General features: G+C 45.5%; 1 protein-coding gene across 2 annotated transcripts in view; it reads left to right on the forward strand.

Annotated features, from left to right (window-relative positions):
* Window positions 1-2,549: 2,549 nt before the first annotated feature.
* The window catches only part of CABLES1 (Cdk5 and Abl enzyme substrate 1), a 74,302-nt gene continuing 55,728 nt past the window's right edge, over window positions 2,550-21,123 (forward strand). For both annotated transcript variants that reach the window (XM_027715857.2, XM_039382129.1), the window contains exon 1: window positions 2,550-3,407. In XM_027715857.2, coding sequence (XP_027571658.1) covers window positions 2,887-3,407 — 521 coding nt within the window. In that variant the 5' untranslated portion in view covers window positions 2,550-2,886. The remainder of the gene's footprint in view (window positions 3,408-21,123) is intronic.

A 21,123-nucleotide genomic window follows, 5' to 3' on the forward strand; every position in this document is an offset into this window, starting at 1 on the left:
GGCAAAGTGCCAAAGTGACCCCACCTGAACGAGCCAGGCCAGGAAAGACCTACAATTTATTCCTACCACCCTAATTTTGATGTGACGAGGTTGATAGGCTCAACCATTCACATAAGCGTTCCTGATGTCAGAGACTGTAAAAAACAGTTTTGTGTGCCAAAAAATCAGGTGCCAAAAAGCATTTGGATGCACATGTGGACAAGGGAGGGGATAACATTTCCCTCTGGGACAGCTCTAGAGGAGCTCTAGAACAGAGGTTGTGGCTCCATTTAAAATAATGCTTCCAACAGAGAGCGATTTATCCCATCACAAGAGTAATTTTGTGTAGGAAGTGCACACTTCTGCACTCATAAAAATTGTCCCAAGTTAAACCAACCTCTGGAACCCCACCTGCCATCTTGGCGGTGGTTCTCTTTCCCAGACCTGTATTTTGCGAGAAGTTAAATCTATAAAACACACTTCAGCACTCAGTTGCCATACAAAGTTCTTGAGCTGCAGAGAAAAATACACACTGTTGCTGCTTCCCCTCAGAAGTGCAAGAGGAAAAAATATCCCAGTGTATACCTTACGCGACTGTAACAAGGGAGGCCTGAGTTTCACGACCTATTTATTTACCCTCCGGAAGTAGTCCTTGGACCAGAGGTCAGCATTCAGTGAATGTACCAATTATCAGGCTACAGAGCTGTGACCTTTTTCAGTGGCTCAGGAGTCCTGCTCCAAAAAGTCACGAACTCTTTTAAAAGCGGTACTATCTTGAAAGGAGCATGAACTCATCTGTGGGACGTCAAGTGCATCGTTGCCCTGACATCTTGCCCTGACAGGTTGCCCCTGCAGGGTGAAGGCCTCTGGTCAGAAACAGGCGTTGCCTGCCCCATCAAAGGATGGTGGCAGGCCTGAAATTCCTCAGCCTTCCTCTCCGAAACAGAAGTTTGAAGGAACCACTTTGCAACCACAGGAGTACAAAGCATCCTTCCAGCAGATGGGAAATGTCAGTTGGGCTTTTCTCTGGAAAGGAGAGTTTAGTACTCTGACCTTCCCACTTCCCATCCAAATGATTCATCCTTGAAATGCCACAGGGACAGGTACACCAGTGCTTTCTGTTAAGAAAGACAGCACCAGTGTAAACCTCAAGAGATCTGATTGGTGAGAATGTTCATCTCAAAATAGCAATTACCTCTCTAAGAAGGTGTGATCTGGAAAACATTTCTTTCCTCCATCATTTCCCCTTCCCTTCCTCACTGTTTCCTGCTCAGGATGCTGCCCATCCAGTATCCTTACCACACGAGTAGCACATCCCAGGGACTGGGCCTCTAAATTTGGGGGTTGTTGCACTTAGTGTCAGTAGAGACCGAAAGTTCAGAGATCAGTCCAAGTCACAGAGCTCAGTTCTAAAGTCTTTGAATGCTCAAAAGGTCAGTTTTGAGAAGAACACAAATCTGGGTCCATAGCTTCCTCCAACAATAGGATTAGGTTCTCCTTTCTGATCAATCTTTTTTTTTTAACATCAAACTAGCAAGGTTTTGATAAAATTGTAGGGGATATTGCCATATTTTGTGACAGTTTGGGATGGCTTTTAAATCATCTACCAACTGTAAATGGAATGTAATAAAAGTCACTGTAATGCTTTATGAAGAAAGCGCGTGCTGTTATCTTGCAACAACCATATGTTCTGCTGTTTGTATGTATCTGTTATCCAACCCTTACATAAGCCGTTGATGAAATTATCATCACAGGACAAACACACTCCTAGCACGATTGAGTTGATCAAAATAAAGTAATGAAGAAATGAAGCGTTTTGCTGAGGTGAGACTGGCCACTCACCTTCCCAAAGCCGCAGCTGCAGAAGGAGACAGCGTGCAGACCTGTAGTCAGCTGCACATCAGCCATCGCTTTGGGGATGTCAGGGAAGACAAAGATTTGGGGCTTGGGCTATATAGGAGAAGGTAAAATAAATACCTGCGCTTTCTCTGGTGTAGGGGAGAGGGAAGGCTTGGGGAAGGGGCTGAGGGAAAGGTGGGAAAGGGGGTGCTTTATTAGCTTAGGGAACCCGTGAGATGTTATTTGCACATGCAGAGGCACTCGCACGCCTCAGACTGCAGCAGGGGCAGCTCAGGCTTGCTGCACCGTGGGACGCGCAGTCGGCAGCCAAGAGCATCCCCCATCCCCGCCTCTCCTCCCTGCCGCCCGGGCACCTACCGCCAGCGCCTGCCCCGGGCACCAGCCCCTACCCGGGAAAACCAGCAGGCAGCGCCCGGGCCGCTTGTCACGGCACGGCTGCATCCCGGTGCCGCTCCCGGTGCCGCGGGTGGGCCGGGCCGAGCCGCAGCCCTGGGTCCGGTACGGCCGGTGCGGGGCTCCGAGAGCCATGTGCAGGGTACTACGGGCACAGACTCCACCTTCCTCGGCTCCCGCCCGCCCCCACGCATCCAGGAAGGGAAAAAGAGGGGGAGGAGGAGGGGGCGGAGGGAAGGGGGTGAAAGGGAATTGAAGGAATTTAAAAAAAAAAAAAAAAAAAAAAAAAAAAAAAAAAAGAGAGAGAGGTTGAAAGGAGGGAGCTCGCCGAGACCCACCCTTCTCCCTCCTCCTCCTCCTCCTCCGGGCTGCTGGCCGGGCTTTTGTTTTCCTCCAGCGCCCCGTTTCCCACACGTGATTGCCGTGTTATTGCACAGGGCGCTCGGCGGTGCGGCTGCTGCACCTATAAATACGGAGCGGGCGGGCGGCGGGGGCCCGGGGCAGCGCGGCGCGGCCGGGCGGAGCGCACCCCCCGCCACCCCCATGCACCCCGCCGGCACCGCGGCGCCCCTGCCCCGCCGCCCGCCCGCCTGACGGGCCGGCAGCGAGAGGCAGCGCCCGGCCAGCGCCGAGGGGAGGGGGAGCCGGCCGACAATGGCGGCGGCCGCCACCGCCGCCAGCCCCGGCAGTCCCGCCGCCGGGCCCCTGCCGCCGGCGGAGCCCTGCCCCAGGAAAGCGCCGCAGCCGCCGCCGCAGCCGCCGCCGCCGGCGCGCAGCGACCCCCGGCGCAGGCAGGCCGCGCTCTCCTTCCTCACCAGCATCTCCCTCGACGGGCGGCCCCCGCCGCCGGGCAACGACGGCCCCGCCGCCCGACCCCGCCAGGCGCCGCTGCTTCCGCCGCCGCCGCGGCTGGGCAGCCCCCCGGCGGCGCCCGCAGAGCCCCCGGAGGAGGAGGAAGACGAGGAGGAGGAGGAGGACGCCTTCGCCGCCGTGCAGGTGCCGCCCGCCGCCTTCCTGGGAGCCGCGGCGGCGGGCAGCCGCGGCCGCCTCAACTCCTTCACGGCGGGGGTGCTGCCGGCACCCTTCGGCCGCACCAGCCCCCAGGGCATCGCCGGCGGCAGCGGAGAGCTAGGGCAGCCCGGCCCCGCCGCCGCCTTCGAGCTGCAGCGATCCCGGTAAGCCGCGCCGCGGGGATGAGGGATGCGCGGGTTGCGAAGGATGAGGGATGCGCGGGATGCGGGGATAAGGGATGCGCGGGATGGCGATGGGCTCGCCGCTCAGGAAGGACGGGCACGGCCGCCGGGGGAAGCCTTGGGGAGGGAGGCCGGATAGCCGCCGAGCGGGAGCCTCGCTCCGCGGAGCCGGCGGAGCAGCGGCAGCGGCGGTGATCTGCGAGGGTGCAGGGGAGGGTCGGCGGAGGTGCCTGAGCCTCCCGGGTCGCACCAGCCGGTCAGTCAGTCGTTCCCGCCTGGGCGCAAGTGGCTGAAAGTTTCTCTCTTGCTCAGCAGTGCGGGCGTGAGGCTGCACAGCCACCGTGCCCCGCTGCAGCCCAGCCCAGCTGCGGAGCGGTTGTCGCCGTGTTCTCATGGCTGGTGGCGGATTCAGCCCGCCGTGCTACCTGTCTTATAGGCAGCAGGCAGGGAACCAGCCCTGAGCCAAGTGCACTGCAGTCAGGTCTGTAGCCCACGCGGGGAAAGGAAATCTTTGCGTCGACATCCACGGATTACGGTGCGAGCGCGTGGTTTAAGCAGCGTCTCGCTACCACCCCAAATAAGCTCTTTATCTACAAGCACTTTATGTTTCTCTGGGTTGTTTATTGCCGCTGGATACTCTTTTGCCTTTTAATTCCCAAAGGAATAACCTCACCTGCTTGAAAAGCTGAGGGTTTTGGCTAAGAAGGTGCAATCATGTAAAAATGTGCAAATGCATGTGGATTAATTGCTCCACGACTACAAAATCACCTTCCTTCACTTCCTCAACAGCATACTCAGATATCAAAGACAGGGGAAGGGGGGGAGAAGCAGAGAAGAAGCTGGAGGAAATGACTGTGCTCCCTAAGCCCACATCGGCTGCCACTCCCACATTCCCCATTTGCCACACTCCCTTCTTGTTCCTCCCTTGGACAAATAGGTAAACTTTGAGTCACATGTTATTGCAAGGGTTTATAAGGGTAATTGAGCATAGATCGCTGTAGAAAAGTCCCTTTCAAAACTAACCAGCTTGGAGAAATTGGAGGTATTCCAGGAGAAAGTTGTCTTAGCTGCATGCCCCACTGTTGGTTGGGTTTTGCCCTTCCTATTTGGATTTTATTGGTGGCTTTTCAGGTGCTGTGCTAGGGAGTCCCACATTCCCAAGTAAAATGCCTGCTGGTGGGCTACCACCCTTCTTCTAGTCACGTGTCTCTCAAAACATTTTCTGCAGTGACAACCCTCTAGTTGTGCTGTGGATCGACAGCACGGCGATGTGACACACACACGCTCGTGCATTTTAGTCTCTGCCCTCAGCCTTGTGAGTGAAAAGTGACCCACAGACCATGATTTGGGGGTTGATTTTCTACTCTTGAACTTTTTACTTCTTGGTGATACTGCACATGGCAGTACCCTCTTAGTGTTCAAGAGGCTGTATTCTGCTTGGCTTTCTAGTTAGTGAATTTATTATTGATGCCGGATCCATGCAGGTTACCTTTCTAGATTCCCAAGGATCCTCTTTGGTTTTTCGTGCTTGCAAGCTTTGATCCTGTGCTCAGCTCTAGGAGCGATGTTCAGATCTTAGCCTTTCCTCTTCAGGTCATTATTTTCCCTTACCCCTGTTTGCCTCTCTGAATGTTTTCTTCCACAAGTGATACTTACTTTTTTTTTTTTTTCTGTTACATGAGAACAAGTTGGAGTTTAAGAGGGAAAGGTAATTACTGTTCATGTTTACAGCCTAGAAGTCCAACATCTTACAAGTTCAGCTGTACTGCTAACATGCAAACAGACTGAATGGATAGCCCAAGTCCATGGCAAGGGAAATCACCTAAGGAAACCTTGTCAGGATGCTCCTCCAGTCCTATAGCGGCCGTTGTTTGTGCTGTATATTTTATTGTGATGTAGGATATAAGGAAAGTGCTTGTTTTCTCATGCTCTTTTGTTTTCTTGAGAGCTAGATTCAGTTGTGGCGGAGACCTTGCATTATTCCACTGACAAGTGTGAAGCTCTCTATTGTAGCACTTGCTTACAGCTAACACTGGTGCAGGAGAGCTCTGGCTAATGTCCCTACCTTTACTGGCTGTTGTGGCCCTGCACATATGCAGCCCAGGGCAGACTTTTGCCTGCCTTCAATAGATTTCTTTCTGTTCTGGAAAAGGTATATATTTTTAAACATCAGGATGGACAGCTGCAGACCATGGAGGTTGTACGGAGTGTTAGCTCCTCATCATCTTAATGAAAAGATGCGGTAGAGGCTCCAGTTGCTCGGTTCACTCTTGGCTGCACAGAAGATAAATCACAGGCATGCACTGGGCTGGTGCAAGCCCAAGAACAGAGGGTTCGAGCAGACCTTCTGCTGCTCTCTTAATGGAGAGGAAGGAGCCAAATCCCCAGCACACTGCCAGCCCTTCTCAGGGTAACAAGGTGGAAGTCATAGCAACTGCCCAGAGACAGGTATCAGCTCACCTGAAGGATGATGTGGAGAGAAAAATCAGAAATTCTTTTTTTGGTAGTTTGTTTGTGCACCTGCTGCCTTTCCTCATACCCTTCTGCTCTCCTTGCAGTGAGCTTGAAATTGAATATGTGGTATGACAGACTAGTCCTCTATGTTGAGGCAGATAGGTTACAATGTGAAACCTTTTTCTGTTACAGTATCAGGCAAGACAGGCTGTCTTATGTTGTTATTTTAATTTAGTTTTCAGAAACTATTGTGAACATATAATCAGAGTTTCCTGGCTTTTTTGTTTGTGTTAGCAGTTTGTATAATTGCATACTAGTTTATATTTAACAAGGTTATCATTAATGTGGTTTGGGTTTGTGCTCTATGTGTATTCATAAGAAACAAACCATACAAAAAAAGAACATGGAGCTTCTAGCTGCTCAGAGGCTAGAGTGTAATTATATGTAAATGGCAAAAAAAAGGTTTGTTCAGAAGTCAGCTTGTTGGTGCCAAAGGCTCCTGTCTCGTGCAGAAGGAGTTTGTTTCAGTTTGTGGTGAATGGGTGGATGAGGACATGAGGTTACTAGAAACTAGGGCTAGGTTCTGCCAGGGTTTCTTTCATGTCAAATTATCATTCTTCATAGCTTCGTCTTAAATTAACAAGGGACTCTGTGAAGCAAGGTTTCAGCAACACTGGTTTAAAATCATTTCACGTTCTCTGATGTGATGGTCCCAGGTACTTGTTTCTGTGTATGCCTAGAATTTTGGTTGCCATAGTTTTCTTTGGGGAAAGTACTGCTGTTTCTGTATGTGGAGTTTCCTTTTCCAGCAGGCCAGGTGGTTAGAAACAAGCACATGCTTTTTTTGAGTTGTTTGTTTTGGTTTTGTCATTTTGGGTTTTTTTTTTTCCTGTTTTGCTAAGGAAGCAAATTGGTGATTGGATTTGGAGTCTAAACATTGCTTACAGTTGCATTGTCTGTGTCACTGTGTTAGGTTTGAATGCAAATGGGCAGGAGAATTCCTTCTGGGAGCAGCAGTTGCTGGGAGGAAAGGAGAGAATATCTGCTGAGTAATTGCTTGGGAGAGGTCCGCTCAAAAGGACACTGAAGTTATCAGGGTCAAGTAGATTTTTCTTCAGAATTTATTGACCTACAATAAATCTCATTTCCTGAGTAATTCTAAAATAGTTTTATGATTAGTAAAGCTTGTGAAGATTCAATTTATTTCTACCTATTGGAAAAGACAGAGCTGCATATGGCTGCAGTATTTATGTTCTGCATATGGCCTCAGTATTTATGTTCTGGAATTATGTAGTGAAGGGGGATGCTGGAATAGTTCACTTGCCTGGTTTTTGTAGAGCTTGCAAAGTTCCATGAGTTGTTAGTGCTGGAGGAAACCTTCAGGAGTTGAATCCTACCATTTAGGATTTGTGGTGTAGGGCTGAGAGGTCAAAACTCTGTTCTCCATGGCCTTGGGCAGGCAAGCAGTGCAGTCTCAGCCCACCACAGAAGATGCCTCCAAAATGAACACACCAGAGACAAAAGAAAAGTCTCTCAGAAACAAGTGTCTTACAGGCAGAGTCCTGAAAGGGGAGCAGAACAAAGAGCTGGGGGCACCCTCCACACCGTGGGGTCATCCCAGCATCAGGAGTTGGCTTGTGAGCTGCTGGAAGCACCGGATCTTTTGTGTGTGATGGACACTCTCCATTCACTGAACGTAAAGCCCTTCAGGCAGCCTGAATTTCAGAATGATGTATACAAGCATAGCATGAAAACAGCGATTTAATGGTCCGAGAAGTGAATGGGAAGTGCACATGCTGAACTAAGTCTTTTCATAGGTGTGTGACCCTGTGTACCACTGATAGCTGCTGCCTCTAAAGCAGGAGATGCTTATTTACTTCGGCTGTCGCTTCAGGAAGCTAAATGACCATCCTGTGCCAGCCTGAAGGGGGAACGTTCAACAACAGGGTTAAGACTCAGGTAATAAGGGCTGTTTCAGTAGTAGCACACAGTGTACAAGATCTTCCATGAGCCCTGTAAGGGACACTGAGTACACCCCCATCCTTTAGCATGAGCACACTGAGAGGCTGGATCTTCATGGTCACTTAGAGCTGTGCAGGAGCAGTCTCTGACTACTGGTGGGTTTTCTGAGCTGTGTGCATGCTGAGCATGGCCAGCCCCACATTGCATGGACTGGCATCCACCACCATTGGTCTCTGCCAGCCTTTTTGCTTGTTCAGGGCACAGGCTTGTGCCTCCCTCTGTTGCTTCCTTTGAAACTTGTGGAAATGGGGTCATCTTCTAAATATTAGTTGATGTTGACCGGTGGTTCAAGAGTCACCAGCGTATGACGAACAGCATAGACGCATCGGCCTTGTTCCCTTACTACCCAGAGCTTTTAAAAACAGATCCCACAGAAATTTGCTCTGGCATATTTTAGGCTCTTATTGTATTATTTAGCAAGCATCTCTGTCAGATAAAAAGGTAATATTCATCAAACAAGGAAAAAAAACCCCTTGCTGTCAATTCTGAAGAGTAGAACAGTGGGACAGAACATAGTGTTCATGAGTACTAGGGAATTAATTAGACACCTTCACAGAGGGACAGATCCTACGAGGGAGCTGTGTCTGCCAAAGCCTCAGGACTCTGCAGGTTTCAGAGTGAGACAACATTGGAGCTGGATGGGTGAGAGGAGTCTGCCTGGGGGAGTGCACATTAACCCCCGTGAGAAAACCTGAGCTGGTAACACAGGAAAAGTCGTGTTTGTGTTGGCTGCATTTGCTGGCCACCAATTCAAACCTTGCTAGGTCCAACTCTGCTGTGGAAGTCCTGTGGTTATACCATGCTGGTGCTTAGCTGGTGTGCTGTGACCCCTCATTAGTTGTTGGGAGAGCGGAAGGAGCGAGACACTTTAGCAGGTTTGCTTATGTGGTTGGTGCATCTTACTTGATCTTTCTCTTTGCTCTTTTCTTTACCAGCAAAGCTGTGCAGGCAGCCAGACTGGCCCTTTTCCTTAGGGGTCTGCTACACAGCTTTCCTCTTCATGATAATACTGTTGCAATATATAATACTTCAGCTTGAAATGCTGAAGATCGGTAGCAACCATGTGAGTCACCAGCCCTACAGACCATCATGAAAACGTAGTTTGATGGTAGATAGATAGGATAATGACAGATCATAATTTGATGACAGCTTTTGGATAGGAAGTATGCTTTAATCTGTAGCTATTATGACTTCAAGAACTCTTCTGGCAGAGGATAGAGCTTGATTTGGAACAGTTCAAAACACCTAAAACACAAATATGAGTTTCCTAAGTGTGCTCCTTGAAAGGAGAAAAAAACAAAACAGCCCTCTAGTAGTTTTGTGGCTTCCTCATTTCAAAGAAGTAGATACCAGGTGGGCTGTACAGAGGCTCCAGTGAGTAAGATGGAAGGTCAAGATGAGAAGCAGGGCCAAATCTTTATTTTTAAAAAAAAAATTCTCCCTCTGTTTTCAGTTACTTGTAGTCTCTCAGGCAAGTTTTCCACTACATGAACATGAAGTGTTCATAATTTAACCTAAAAATGCAGAAGTTTGGCTTTATATGTTAGGACTTCAGTACACTGTAGGCACCAGCTTGTCCCATGAGAAGTGTGGGAAATCAGATTCTCTTTGCAAATAGGAAAAGCTGGTGTCTACAGAAATCTATATGCATCATCATCATCATGGCTAGGCTTCGCGATGAAGATTTGGGAAGGCTCTATCCACATTTGCTACAGGCACGCTGGTGGCTTATGGGACTTTGGACTATATGCAAATATCCACAGAATTCACCCCTGAACATTTGCTAGTACCTCTGAGGATGTACAAATGACAAACTCTCTTTTCTGGACCCAGAATTGCTATGGACGACTGGGGGGCTGCCACCAGATACCAGGCTTAGCAACACAGCAGGTGCAGCAAGACACAGAGCTGGCTCTTTCATAACCCAACTGAAAAAACCTTTGCCAGTTTGCTGTGAGAAGTGTTCGTTCCAGAAAATGAAAATGACATAATTTGGCATATGGAGAGTATCTGTTTGCTGGCCTGTCATTTGCAAGTAACATGCTGAGAAATTTAAGGAATGGTATTTGTTTTCATAAGAAGGGCTTAGCAGAAGTTTGCTGCAAGGGTAGAGTAGAGAGCTCAACGGAGCATTTAGGAGAAGAAAACTTCACTGGCGGTTGGAGAAAACATGATGTGCCAGTGGGAGACTTTTAGGACTCTAAGCATTTGTTTTTCAGGCTGCAATATGCAGATTTAGAGGGGTACATATTTAAGGAACGGTAAGGTTCCTTTACAGGGAAAGGAAAGGAAAGGAAAGTGTTGTGTTCATAGCAACTGCTTTCCTGTCATCAGTGCTAAATATCTTTTCTGTTCTCATTATGTATTTCAAAGCCAACACTGCTCTTAGAAGCTGCATTTCAGAGTGTTTGCCTAAGGAAGGTTTTCTATTGTGGAAAATTGACATAAGAATGAAAAGTGAAGCAGAGGCTATCTTCTTTTCTAGAAGAAGTATGTTTTAAAAAAATAGGCTTTCCCCTCATATATGAATATAAAGGACAAATACATCTTCTTAGCAAACAGTTGTGTTTCCCCCGTGTTGTTACAGATCAGGCTAACAATTTTGTGAAATTGAGGTTTGAGGAAAGATTCACTCACCACAACCAAAATGTGTTTTACCTTGTTTGTCTTGGATAGCAGAGGAAGGTATATCCTTTCTTACACAGGATCCTGCAAAGCCTGAACTGTATATTTAGATAAATATAAAATTGCTCAGTTAAATCAAGCATCAGTGTATAAAGTTATGCTAATAAGTAAATTTTGCAATATCAGAGATTTTACTGTATAGTATTGGTGGGATTAAAAAACAGAAAGCTAGATAAGTTTATCATAATTTTTCAGTCAACAATGGATTGCATTTTGGTGCTCTAGAGATAATCATATTACCAAGGTAAATATGATTAGGTTTTCAAATCCTCATGCTGTCAAGGCAAATCAAACATAGGCACATCAGTTTATGGGTAAAGCATTTAAAAGAAGCATAAATTTCCCCCCAAATTAAAAAAAATCCCCTGATTTTGTGTAAAAGGAAAAATCTATCGGGGGACATGATGATGACTTCTTTCTGCTCCACATCATGTAGCTGGAACTTAGCTGCATGAAACAAACAGGGATGAAGCTCTTGAGTGTGATTTTCTCTTTCTCTGGGCTTTGGGCAGGATGCTGAGCACCAAGAATTCAGCAGTGCCGTTCAGTTTACAGCCTGCTTGCAGTAAACTGTTTTTTTCCAACCATCCATGTGCTGTCTGCTGTTTGTGGCTTCACCATGACCTTGCAGGTCATACCTGCAGATTTTTTTGTGTACATAAGGGACAGAGAAGTGATACTGGGATGTGGTGGTGATGCCAGTGCAGCCTCAACAGGTACCAACCACAGGTGCTGTTGCTGTCCTTGGAGTTGAGCTTGTGTCTTTTGCAGAGTGGGAAGGCTGGTGATGGGTTTCCTTCTATCTTCTCTCTTCTGTGGGGCATTGTTTCCTTTCACATTGCAGGATGGAGGAAGAACCACTGCAGGTACAGGGTCAGTAATTCCCAGCAAGGGGGAACATGTGAGAGGCTCCAATATTCCCAGCATCATTGTTTGTGGTGGATCTACCACGGGTGGAAGTGCAGGGTGAGGACTCAGCCCTCCAACAGGGTTGGATCACGCAAAGGTTAGTGTACCAGAAAGGGGAGAGAAGGAGATGAGAGACCCTGAAGTAAGCTATCTCTCTTTTCGACAGGAGGTGTAGATGCTGGCATATTGGCACGGATTTTAATTTCGTCACAGTTAAAGGGTCAGATATTATTACCATTGTTTTTTACAGAAATAATTCACAGCACTGGGGCAGCCTGTTGCCCACTGCAGCTGCTAGCAGAGGAGTGGATTATATCCCCAGCCAGGTGGGTGCAAGCAGCACAGCTTTGCCAGTCTACTTCAGAGGGAGGCCTGCTGAGTTTGAAGTTTTTTGGGTTCATGATGCTGGAGGAGAGGTGAGCAGAGCCTCACTGCCCCAAGGAGATAGGATGTGTTTGGCACTCAGGGAGGACGGTTTTGTCACCTAGAGGAATGTCTGGTTTCATCCAGTACGTCCAGCACATGTAGAGATGGAGAAAGAGGAGCCAGGAGATGAATGTCACATAAGGCCCTTTGCATTCAGGCCTGCTTGGATCACATACATACTTTTGTGTATATGCAGATGCAGTCCATACCTACAATTCAAGAAGCTGTCATTATTCCTTGTTGACACTGGCATGTGCTATGAACCTGCACTGCCCACGCCACAATACTCAGCCTGTCTGAAGGATGTAGCATAAAGCAGAAGCTAGATGTCAGCTGTGGTCTGAAATGTGTCTTGAAAATAACTTACTTTTTTTTAACTCACCAACTTTATTCCTTGTGTTTTGTCAGTCATAGGCAAAACTTTTATTTTCCTGTTGCTTCTGCACTTGTGTTAGTACCTACAGATCCAACAGGAAAGGAGATTTATTTCCTCATTTTTCAGTCAAAGTTGCAGTCAGCTACACCCAGACAAATGCAAGATGACAGAAGGATCGCCCACGTGTCCATGGGGTGTGGTGGATGCACACAATAGGGAGTGTAGTCCTCGTTAGGTGACAGATAGCTACCTGAAAATGAAGACTCTCATCTTGATAGCTGAGGTATGGGTACAGTTGAGCAGGCCTGGTAGTTACAAGCAAACTTTGTAGTTCTCTGAATTTACTTAAATGAATTATATTATTTCCTAACGTAGGACATGGAGATTTTTTTTGATAATAGGAAGAGAGGAAAAACAGCTTTCAGATACTACAGTGCAAAGTACGGTTTAATCGCTGAAGTAGGTGAGTTGCGCAGGTGCTGCTTCATGTTATGTAAAAAGATGTGGAAAGCTCTCTGTCTGCTATAAATACTTTTGGAAGCTTGGTCTGTAAAGCCCAAGGGGTTGCGTTTGTGTTTTTGAAAACGGAGTTCACGTAACCTCCTGTCTTCAACCCATTGTGTATCTTAGGAACCTCCTTAATCTTATGAGGCTGTTTCTTTAAAGCAAAACTGGGTTTGATTTTTAATTGGTGATGTTCCCTGCTTTGTAAAATCCCATCTTTTAGCATAGCCTAATTCAGAAGAAGTGGCAGCTCAGAGGTGGTTGCTTAAATAGGCAAAATTATTTACAGTGGAACACAAAGTGCCACTGTCAAGTACCTCCATCATGACCTTTGAGATTTATTTGAAAAATTCATATTTTTCCGTGTGCATGACTCGCCCCAAAACAGAATGCTCTTCTATTTTAGAAGGCACTCCAGGTACTGCAGAACTCGAGAGCAGCCTTGCAAATAGAAAGTATCTGCGCACATTTGTTTTAAGGAACAGACTTCATTGTACGAGGTTTTTTGGTTCTGTTTGTTTTAAAGAAATTATTATAAATATTGGTTTCTTGTTTGTTAATTAGTTTCCTTATTGATGTAGGGCTATTCAAGTCAAAGGTAGTGCTAGGATGTAACAGGGAGAAGAGTTTGAGCAAATGCATTTAAAAATATAAAGTGCACATTGTATGAATTTGCCAGCACCCTTAAATAGGCACTTTCAAGGCAGTGTTTTCTGTTGCTATCCTTGTATTCTGTGGGAAGATTGAATGGATAATGTGAATGAAATGTGTATTTTCTCACAGTGTGTTTGTGAGCTTGCAGGCTCCCTTCTCCTGAGGATGTAGCCTTGCAGCAGGAGTGAGGATTTTTTTTTTACGGTGCAGTACCGATGCTGTGCTCAGTGCTGTATAAAATGCCATTACTCCTCCATATCCCTTAGGACCGAAGCCCCAAACCCACGACCTGTTTTGTGCAATAGGGCACTGAAGAAGGGTGTGGGTTGTAGCTGGAATTCACTCCGCTGAGGAGGATGGCGGGGGGAGCAAAGAGGCTGACGTGGAAAAGCTCTTGTGAGCCACTGCGTGTTTGCAAAGATCAGAAGCATCTGAAAACAAATGGGTTCTGAATTAATTGTAGAGTTGCTCAGGTAAAAATGAGAACAGGATTAGGCCTGTCTTTTCTATTTTAAGTGCAGAGGTAATATTTCCAACCTGTCAAGTGATTGCATATCTCAAATATCTTACTGGATAAATGAATGTGATATCAAGAGCTGAGGGTGGCACGATCTTTTGTGTAACTGGCAGCTATCTTGCAGTTGTTACAGTTCTCTGTTTTCTATGAATCCGCAGGAATATTTCAACGTGGTCTTGTTTGAGGTGGGATTTTTTCCTGTATGTGTCATTTACATATATTAGAAGAAATGCAATTTTTGAGAGGCTCTTGACCCTTGCATCCACTTTTCTAAGATGTTGGGTTATGGTGATGAAGACTCGACTTCACTTCCACAGTGTTTGTTCTGAGTTAGGTGTCTGTCTTGTGTTATTCCAGCAGAAGAGAGTGGAGCAGTAGAGCAATTCAAGCTGGGATTTTTGAAGGAGCCTCTGAAGCATGAATTTTGATGAACTCTCTGAGCTTCTTTGAAAATCCCACTTTGAAAAGACAGCATTTGCTTTTTCTTTGTGAGTTTTCGCAGATTTTGCTTACCTCACTGTGCAGACCTGCTCCCATTTGTATACTTATCCTCCCTGGTGTTTTTCTGGGGGGCAGATGGTGGTGTTGTGGACTGCAATTGTGGTTCTGCTTTTACTGAAGTTAACAACATGCCTCTGGTTTAATTACTGGGTCAGACCTTCAGACCAGGTCTCACCTGGACCTGTGGACTGAACACTCAGCAGTAGTTGAAAGACAGGTGCTGTGCTCCTACAGCGTGTCACCTGGTTTTCTGCTGTTGGAGGGGAAGCCTTTCTGCTCCAGGGCTGCTCCATGGTGCAGAGAGCAGCATGTTGTAAGCAGACATGGTCAGGAGGCTTGCTTCAAAAGCATGCTTTTGAGCCAGCATCAAACACAGTGGAGTTATGCCCGCAGAGTCTCAGTTCCCTGCTCCGGAATAAAGGGATTCATAGAAGTATAGCATAATTTAGGTCGGACAAGACCTCTAAGATCATCAAGTCCAACTGTTAACCCAGCACTGGCAAGTCCACTACTAAACTGTGTCCCTAAGCACCACATCTACACACCTTTAACTCCAGGGAATGCCCCTTCAGGGAACTCATATTGAGCTAACTCAAATATCTCACAGCCTTCCTTCACACTTGGGTTAGTACACATTTTGTTTGACCCTATGAATTCAGGTGCCTTTCCCCTAGTCATTTCCATTGGAAATTACTGACTTCCCTCTTTCCACTGGAGGTTTTAAAAAGATTTTGTAGGAAAAACATTTTTATTACTTGTTGAATCAGAGCACTGGGATCTGTTTCCTTTTACTGGTCAGTTGCAGCCTTTCTAAATTTTCGTTTTGTAATGTGGTAAATTCTGCAAAAATGGATTTTTTTTGTTTTATTCAGTTATTCACATTAACAGACATCTTTCCTGTCTGTTTAGTGGAAAAGGTGAAACAGGAAAACCAAAATTTCAAAATTTTGTGTCACATGTTGATGGCAGTTTGTGATCTTGGTCAGCGTAGAGGTCTAATGTCATACCCAGCATGGTTTTACCCTTGTCCTGGGCTGTTTTTAGACATGAACATGCAGTGACTGAGGAAGTAGTGGTTTCTATTTGTGTGTTCTGGGGAGGAGAGTTCATTTGTTTAATCAAAGAGAGAAAAAAGCACCTCTTTTATACAAAGTATAGCTGATTTCACTTTCAGGGGAAGCAATAAGGTGAACTTTTGCCTGTGACTTCTATGTAACTAACTACCAAATGAGCTTTCATGTTGAATCCTTCCTGAGATTTGCCAGAGGGAACCACACCAAAGTTTTGCACAGAGCCAGAGGGTTGTGCTCTTCCTCTGGCCCCATTGTCTGCAGCTTCTCACCGTTGTGCTTCTTCCCTTTCCCAGCCCAACACAAACAGCTTTTGGCGAGCATATTTATGCATCTGTCTGCTCTGACCCATCCAAGCACAAAGCCATTCCCCTCTTTCCTCCATGTTAGACAAGCTCATTATTGTTCAGGTCTGAGGCGGCAAAGGATGACAGAAGCAAAACAGTACAAGTTTTGTATAATTTGGTTTTTATCTGCTGCTATGGGGGCCATGGCCCTCGTATAGTGGCACTTTGTTCAGCCTTCTTCCTTTGCAGAGACTTGCAGGGAGGAGGGAAAATGCTGCGGGTGCCTGGGCACTTGGAGAGACAGCAACAGAAGTGCATTTTTGGTTCCTTTGCTGGGCAGACTCTTAAGGTCCTGCTGCTTCTAAAGCAAAAATAAAGACATATAAATCTGCTGTTTTCCAAATAGCAATTAGCAGATCCTGCCCAAGAGAGGAAATATTCACAGTTCTCATTGTCACTCTGGTAACTGAATGCTGCTATTTTAGCACTTGCATCCCGCATTTTACTTGTTGAATTTGTAGAGATAGTTTCCTGCTGTCGGGATCGAGTATCCAAATTACCACCGATGGGAGCGCTACTCACTGCCCCAGGATAGTGCCTGTGGGAGAACCTCAGCATTGCCTGCAAATCCCTGGTCTGCTCCCCTCCTCACCGCTGCTGCCTCCTGACACCTTCTTGACATGGAAAGCTACACCACAGGCACATGGGTTACGTGGCCATCCCTTTGCTTGCTGATACTGTCCTTGCAGTCTGTGAGGCTGTGCAGGGCCAGTTGGAGCGTGGCAGAGTGGCTGGAGCTGTCACTGTGAAGGCTTTTGATGTGCTTTACTTCAAACAATAGCTGTGTGTCTGCATTATATTTTCCTTATTATTACAATCAAGGATGTTTATTCTGTATTCATAGCTGTATTTATTCTTTATGAAGTGCAGGAATAAGTTTTTCCGGTTGCTAAAACACAGTTTTTCCTGTCTAGAACCACAGCCGTTTTACTCCCAAATTTGGTTTTCAATTTTTTTCTTTTTCTTAAAAAGCTTCAAAGCATGTATACTTATTGTAGTTAGGTGCAAAGTTCACGTATTAAAAAAAGGGGAAGGAATTGGGAAGGAGAAATACTCAGTCCTAGGACCTCTTTCTCTATACCCATTCTGTCTAATATGAATACAGAAATTCTTTTGTATGCAAGCAAGTTCTAAAGCATGCTAAACAGTTTGTCTTCATTGTTATGTTTGTCTCATATGTTCTTGTGTTGTTGTATTGTCATCAGGATACTGTTGTCTATGTATTACTTACCCAGATACTACATTATATATAATTTGAAAGCTCTGAGTTACTAAAAATGTGCTACAAAAGTTTATGCTTCATGAGCTCCTACTTAAAGCCAAAAGAGAGAGATTTACAGATGTAAATTTACAGATGGGAAATTGTATTTTTTGGAGGAGGATGATTGCTTCTTTAATTGCCTGTCTGATATCCTCCTTGGAAGATAAGTGTTTTTGGTATCAGCTTTGTGGTCTGTATCCTCTTAGCTTAATATCTGTCATAAAATTATGTAGCTGTTATTAGTGCAGGTAAAATTGAGCTTGCATTCAACTCCCCGGGAGGGTGTTGTGAATGGGAAACTGTTGTGTATACATAATCCCATTAGTCAATATTGTTGTTCAAAATCCTTTTTTTTCCTCTCTCCTCTCACAACAAAGCTCTTAGGTCTGCGGTGAAGTGTTTTGTGACACATTTTTGAATGGGCCTCTTGCCCTGCTTTCAGTTCTTTAATGCAAGAAGCTTTACCAGGAAACAAAAATTTCTTTCTTCTCTGTCTCTGTTTTTTCAGCTTGGGGCTGTGATGCTGAATATGCAGACAGACACAGGAGTCAGATGATCTAAGATGTGTGATATTATGAGGTTATCCATTTCACATGATTAGTATCTGTATTGGAGTTTTGGTCTGCATTTCATGTCTGTGACATCTAAATATGCCTTGATCCTTTTTAAAAGGTAGATTTTTGTGTGTTTTCACACCCCCACAAGGCTGTTATAAAGTAAATCTTCCTTGCGTTATATTTAGTGGCATCTCTTGAAAGAGGTGATTAGTTTGAAAGAAGTATTTCTAAATTAGATTTTATCATTGATGAAAGGCTGTATAAAAATAAAGTCTGATCCTGCAAACACTTGCAAATATGTTCAGTCTTACTTTCCCAGTAGCTTGCTGCCTTTGGCTCATAAAGACATTGTCTAACACAGTCAAAATGAGCGGTTTTGTAGTTTCATTTGAGCATGAGCCCCATCAGCTGAGGCATTTCATGCTTTATGTTCTCCTTCATATACTTTGTCTTCTAAGGAGGCATGATGAGCTGCTGTCAAAATTTTCTCCATGTGGTCTTCTGGTTTTTTTGTTGTCCACCTGATGCTTCTTATAGAGCAAAGGTTTTTCTGGCTGGAGGTGCCTCCAGGTGATTTGAGGCAATTAAAGGGGTTACTGGCCCCAAAGGAGAGGCTGGCTGAAGCAAATATGGTCACAATTCCAAGATTTTATTTCACAACCCAAAGTATCACCTTAAACTGAAATAGCTGCTGGTTTAAGCTAGCACACAGGTCTGCTTCTGCTCTCGTATTAGCTCGTGTTTGGGTTTTTCAGCTTTCAGAAATACATGGCTTTTTTGACTGTATGGAGTTGGAGGGCCAGATCCATTTTATCTGTTTTCAGGGACTCAAACATATTTTCTTTTGTTTCTACATATGCACGTGCCTTCAGCAGAACTCAGTAATCATGTTTGAAAGGTAGCATATGCATGCACATCACACTCCTGGCTTGGGGAAATGGAAGAGCAAACAACAGATACTGTGAGCCATGGCATAGCATTTTTTAAGATTTTTAGTATGTGTTTTCATGACAGTTGAAAGCACTAGCAACCTTTCTAAATCATGTGATCTCCTCTTCATCTTTGTTGCTGAGGAAATTATTCCAGTATCGCCAGCTTCAAAGTCTTGCAATATATGATAGAGGCTTTTTAAGGTTCATGGGCTGTTGGGATGAGGTGGAGATGCTCAGTCTAATCTCCTTGTATTCTGTCTTTTTTGACAAAGTTCCTAACTTTCAAGATCAAAAAAAGATTTAAAAAGATGTAGTCCTAAAGAGCTGCATTCCAGAAGGCAAAAATAAGACTCTTTAAGGATTCATAGAAATTCATGAATTTTTAATACGCTTTAACTTTGTGTTTGTTGTTTAAACAGGTAATACAGAGTCACAGGGCTCTCATGCCTTCTGCTTTCAGAGAATCAGCAATGAGTACTGAGCTCAGCATATGCACGTGCAGAGTCCTGGTGTATCCCATGAGGCTTTCTGAAAAATGCCAAGTACCACCATGGAAGTGCCTGTTGCCATGTTGCTTTTAGCATCTGCTGTGGTCCTGCTGGTCCTGGGAAGATGCAACTTCTGAGGCAGATGTGGATACAGTGCAGCTGGGCTGGGGCAGCTTGGTCACCTTGGTACCTAAGCATGTCCCAGGAGCAGGACTGTGTGGAAAACAAGCCAACACACCCTGATGATCAGAAGTGTGCTTCCTGAGTTTAAAGGAGGAGTGTAGAGAAATGCAAGGGGAACCATACATCCTTCTGGCTGCTTAACTTTGTTCTCACATCTTCCACCCCTCCAGTAGTAGTTGTGGTAAGGGTCTGGGTATGCGGACCTCCTTTGTCCTCTTCTCCCAGAAACTTGTGATACTGAACTCAGTCAGGAGGGACTTCTGACTTTTTAAAAATTATTATTACTTTTCTTTTTCAGCAAGGCAATTGCCTCCTCTTTCAAAATTGCCTTTCTTCAGTGGATGTGTCCTGGGGGCACCACTGCCTGTCTCAACAACACCAGCCAGCTGCTCTGGGGTGTGCTAAATCCCTGACAGGTTGTTAACCTGTCATGAAATGGGGTGTCATCTCCTGCTGGATTGAGACGTTCAAATCCAGCTCAGAGCTTTTTCAAAATTAGCTGGTTTGCAGGAGTACAGGTTTTGTAACAGTGTTTTATGGTCACACCGGCAGCAGTGCCTGCGAGTAGCTCATCACCAATTCCTGCTGAAACTCGTCCCAACAACAGCTGCTTGCTTGGGTTGTGGTGGCTGTGGGGCTGACAGCTGCCCACAGCCCTGGCTTTGGGGTATGAAGCCAACTGTTCAGTGTCTGATTAAAATACCTGGGTTTGGTTGACTTAACAGTTTTTGACAATAACAGATTTCCTGACACTAGTAAAAGTACCTTCAAAACCAAGGAGTGGCACTGCAGAATTGTCACAGCACATAATGTTGGGATGGGACAGAGAGCTGCCCCTTGTACCTGTGAGCCTTATTTTTAAGAATTTCTCTCCAATTGTTGCTCTAGTCTGTGAATTGAAATAAGGTTGTATCTCCTCCCAAATATTCATGGAATTAGGCAATTCCATGGCCAGCTTCCCAGTCCCTGAGTTATCGACTGTAGTAGCTTGGGAGATTGGTATTACTGAATTTCCTTTCAGTTTCTGATTTTTTTATGTATGTATGCCAAATCATTTGCTCATGCAGTCAGAGTTTAGAGTGAAAATTTTCAGCGATCCAGATAAATATTTTTAAAATTAAAGGCTTGGTTCTGTGAAAAGCTTAATGGGTATTTTGTTATGCTCTAGAGTAGTTCACTGGGCTTCCAATGGGAATTAAAAATAAATGCTGGGAATGAAAGTTGTCCCTGCACAGGACTCTGCAGCCCAGTGAAAGATGCTCCTCCAGCTCTCCAGCAAATCTGACAGGGACAGAGTGAAAGGATTGCAAGAGTAAAGAAGGGTAAGACTTTTTTCTCTATCTTTTTCTACGACAGAGGAAAAGAAAGTAGCTCCTGTTTTCCTATATATGTTATGGGGAGAGCAAAGCTTTCAGAGCTGGTTGAGAAGAGGAAGCAGCTGTTTCCTTCCTCCTCTCACTTTACTCTTCACTTCCCTGTCCTCCCCCATTGCTGAGAGGATCTCAAAATTCTGCGAAGATTTAGGCTCAGGACTTGTTTTGTCATGAGATTTGGATTGTGAAACTGGTTGGGGAATACAGCTTCTTGTGATTTTCTTAGGTTTGCATTAAGTACAGAGCTAGGGGCAACATTCCTGAAGCCTGCCCTGGAGAGGCAGGCTGTTGTGGTGTCATCCTTGTGTTGCCCTGGGAAACTACAATTACATTGACGTAAAAAAGTGTCTCTTGACTGTTCGTGTTTAAGAATAGGATAGATAATTTGGTGTTCCCTGTTTCAGAGAGCGGGTGCTCTGAGTTGCTCAGAAAACTGCGC

This window comes from Pipra filicauda, unplaced genomic scaffold, assembly GCF_003945595.2.
Source record: "Pipra filicauda isolate LSUMZ 115617 unplaced genomic scaffold, ASM394559v2 scaffold259_size1095435_pilon, whole genome shotgun sequence".
Taxonomy (NCBI): domain Eukaryota; kingdom Metazoa; phylum Chordata; class Aves; order Passeriformes; family Pipridae; genus Pipra; species Pipra filicauda.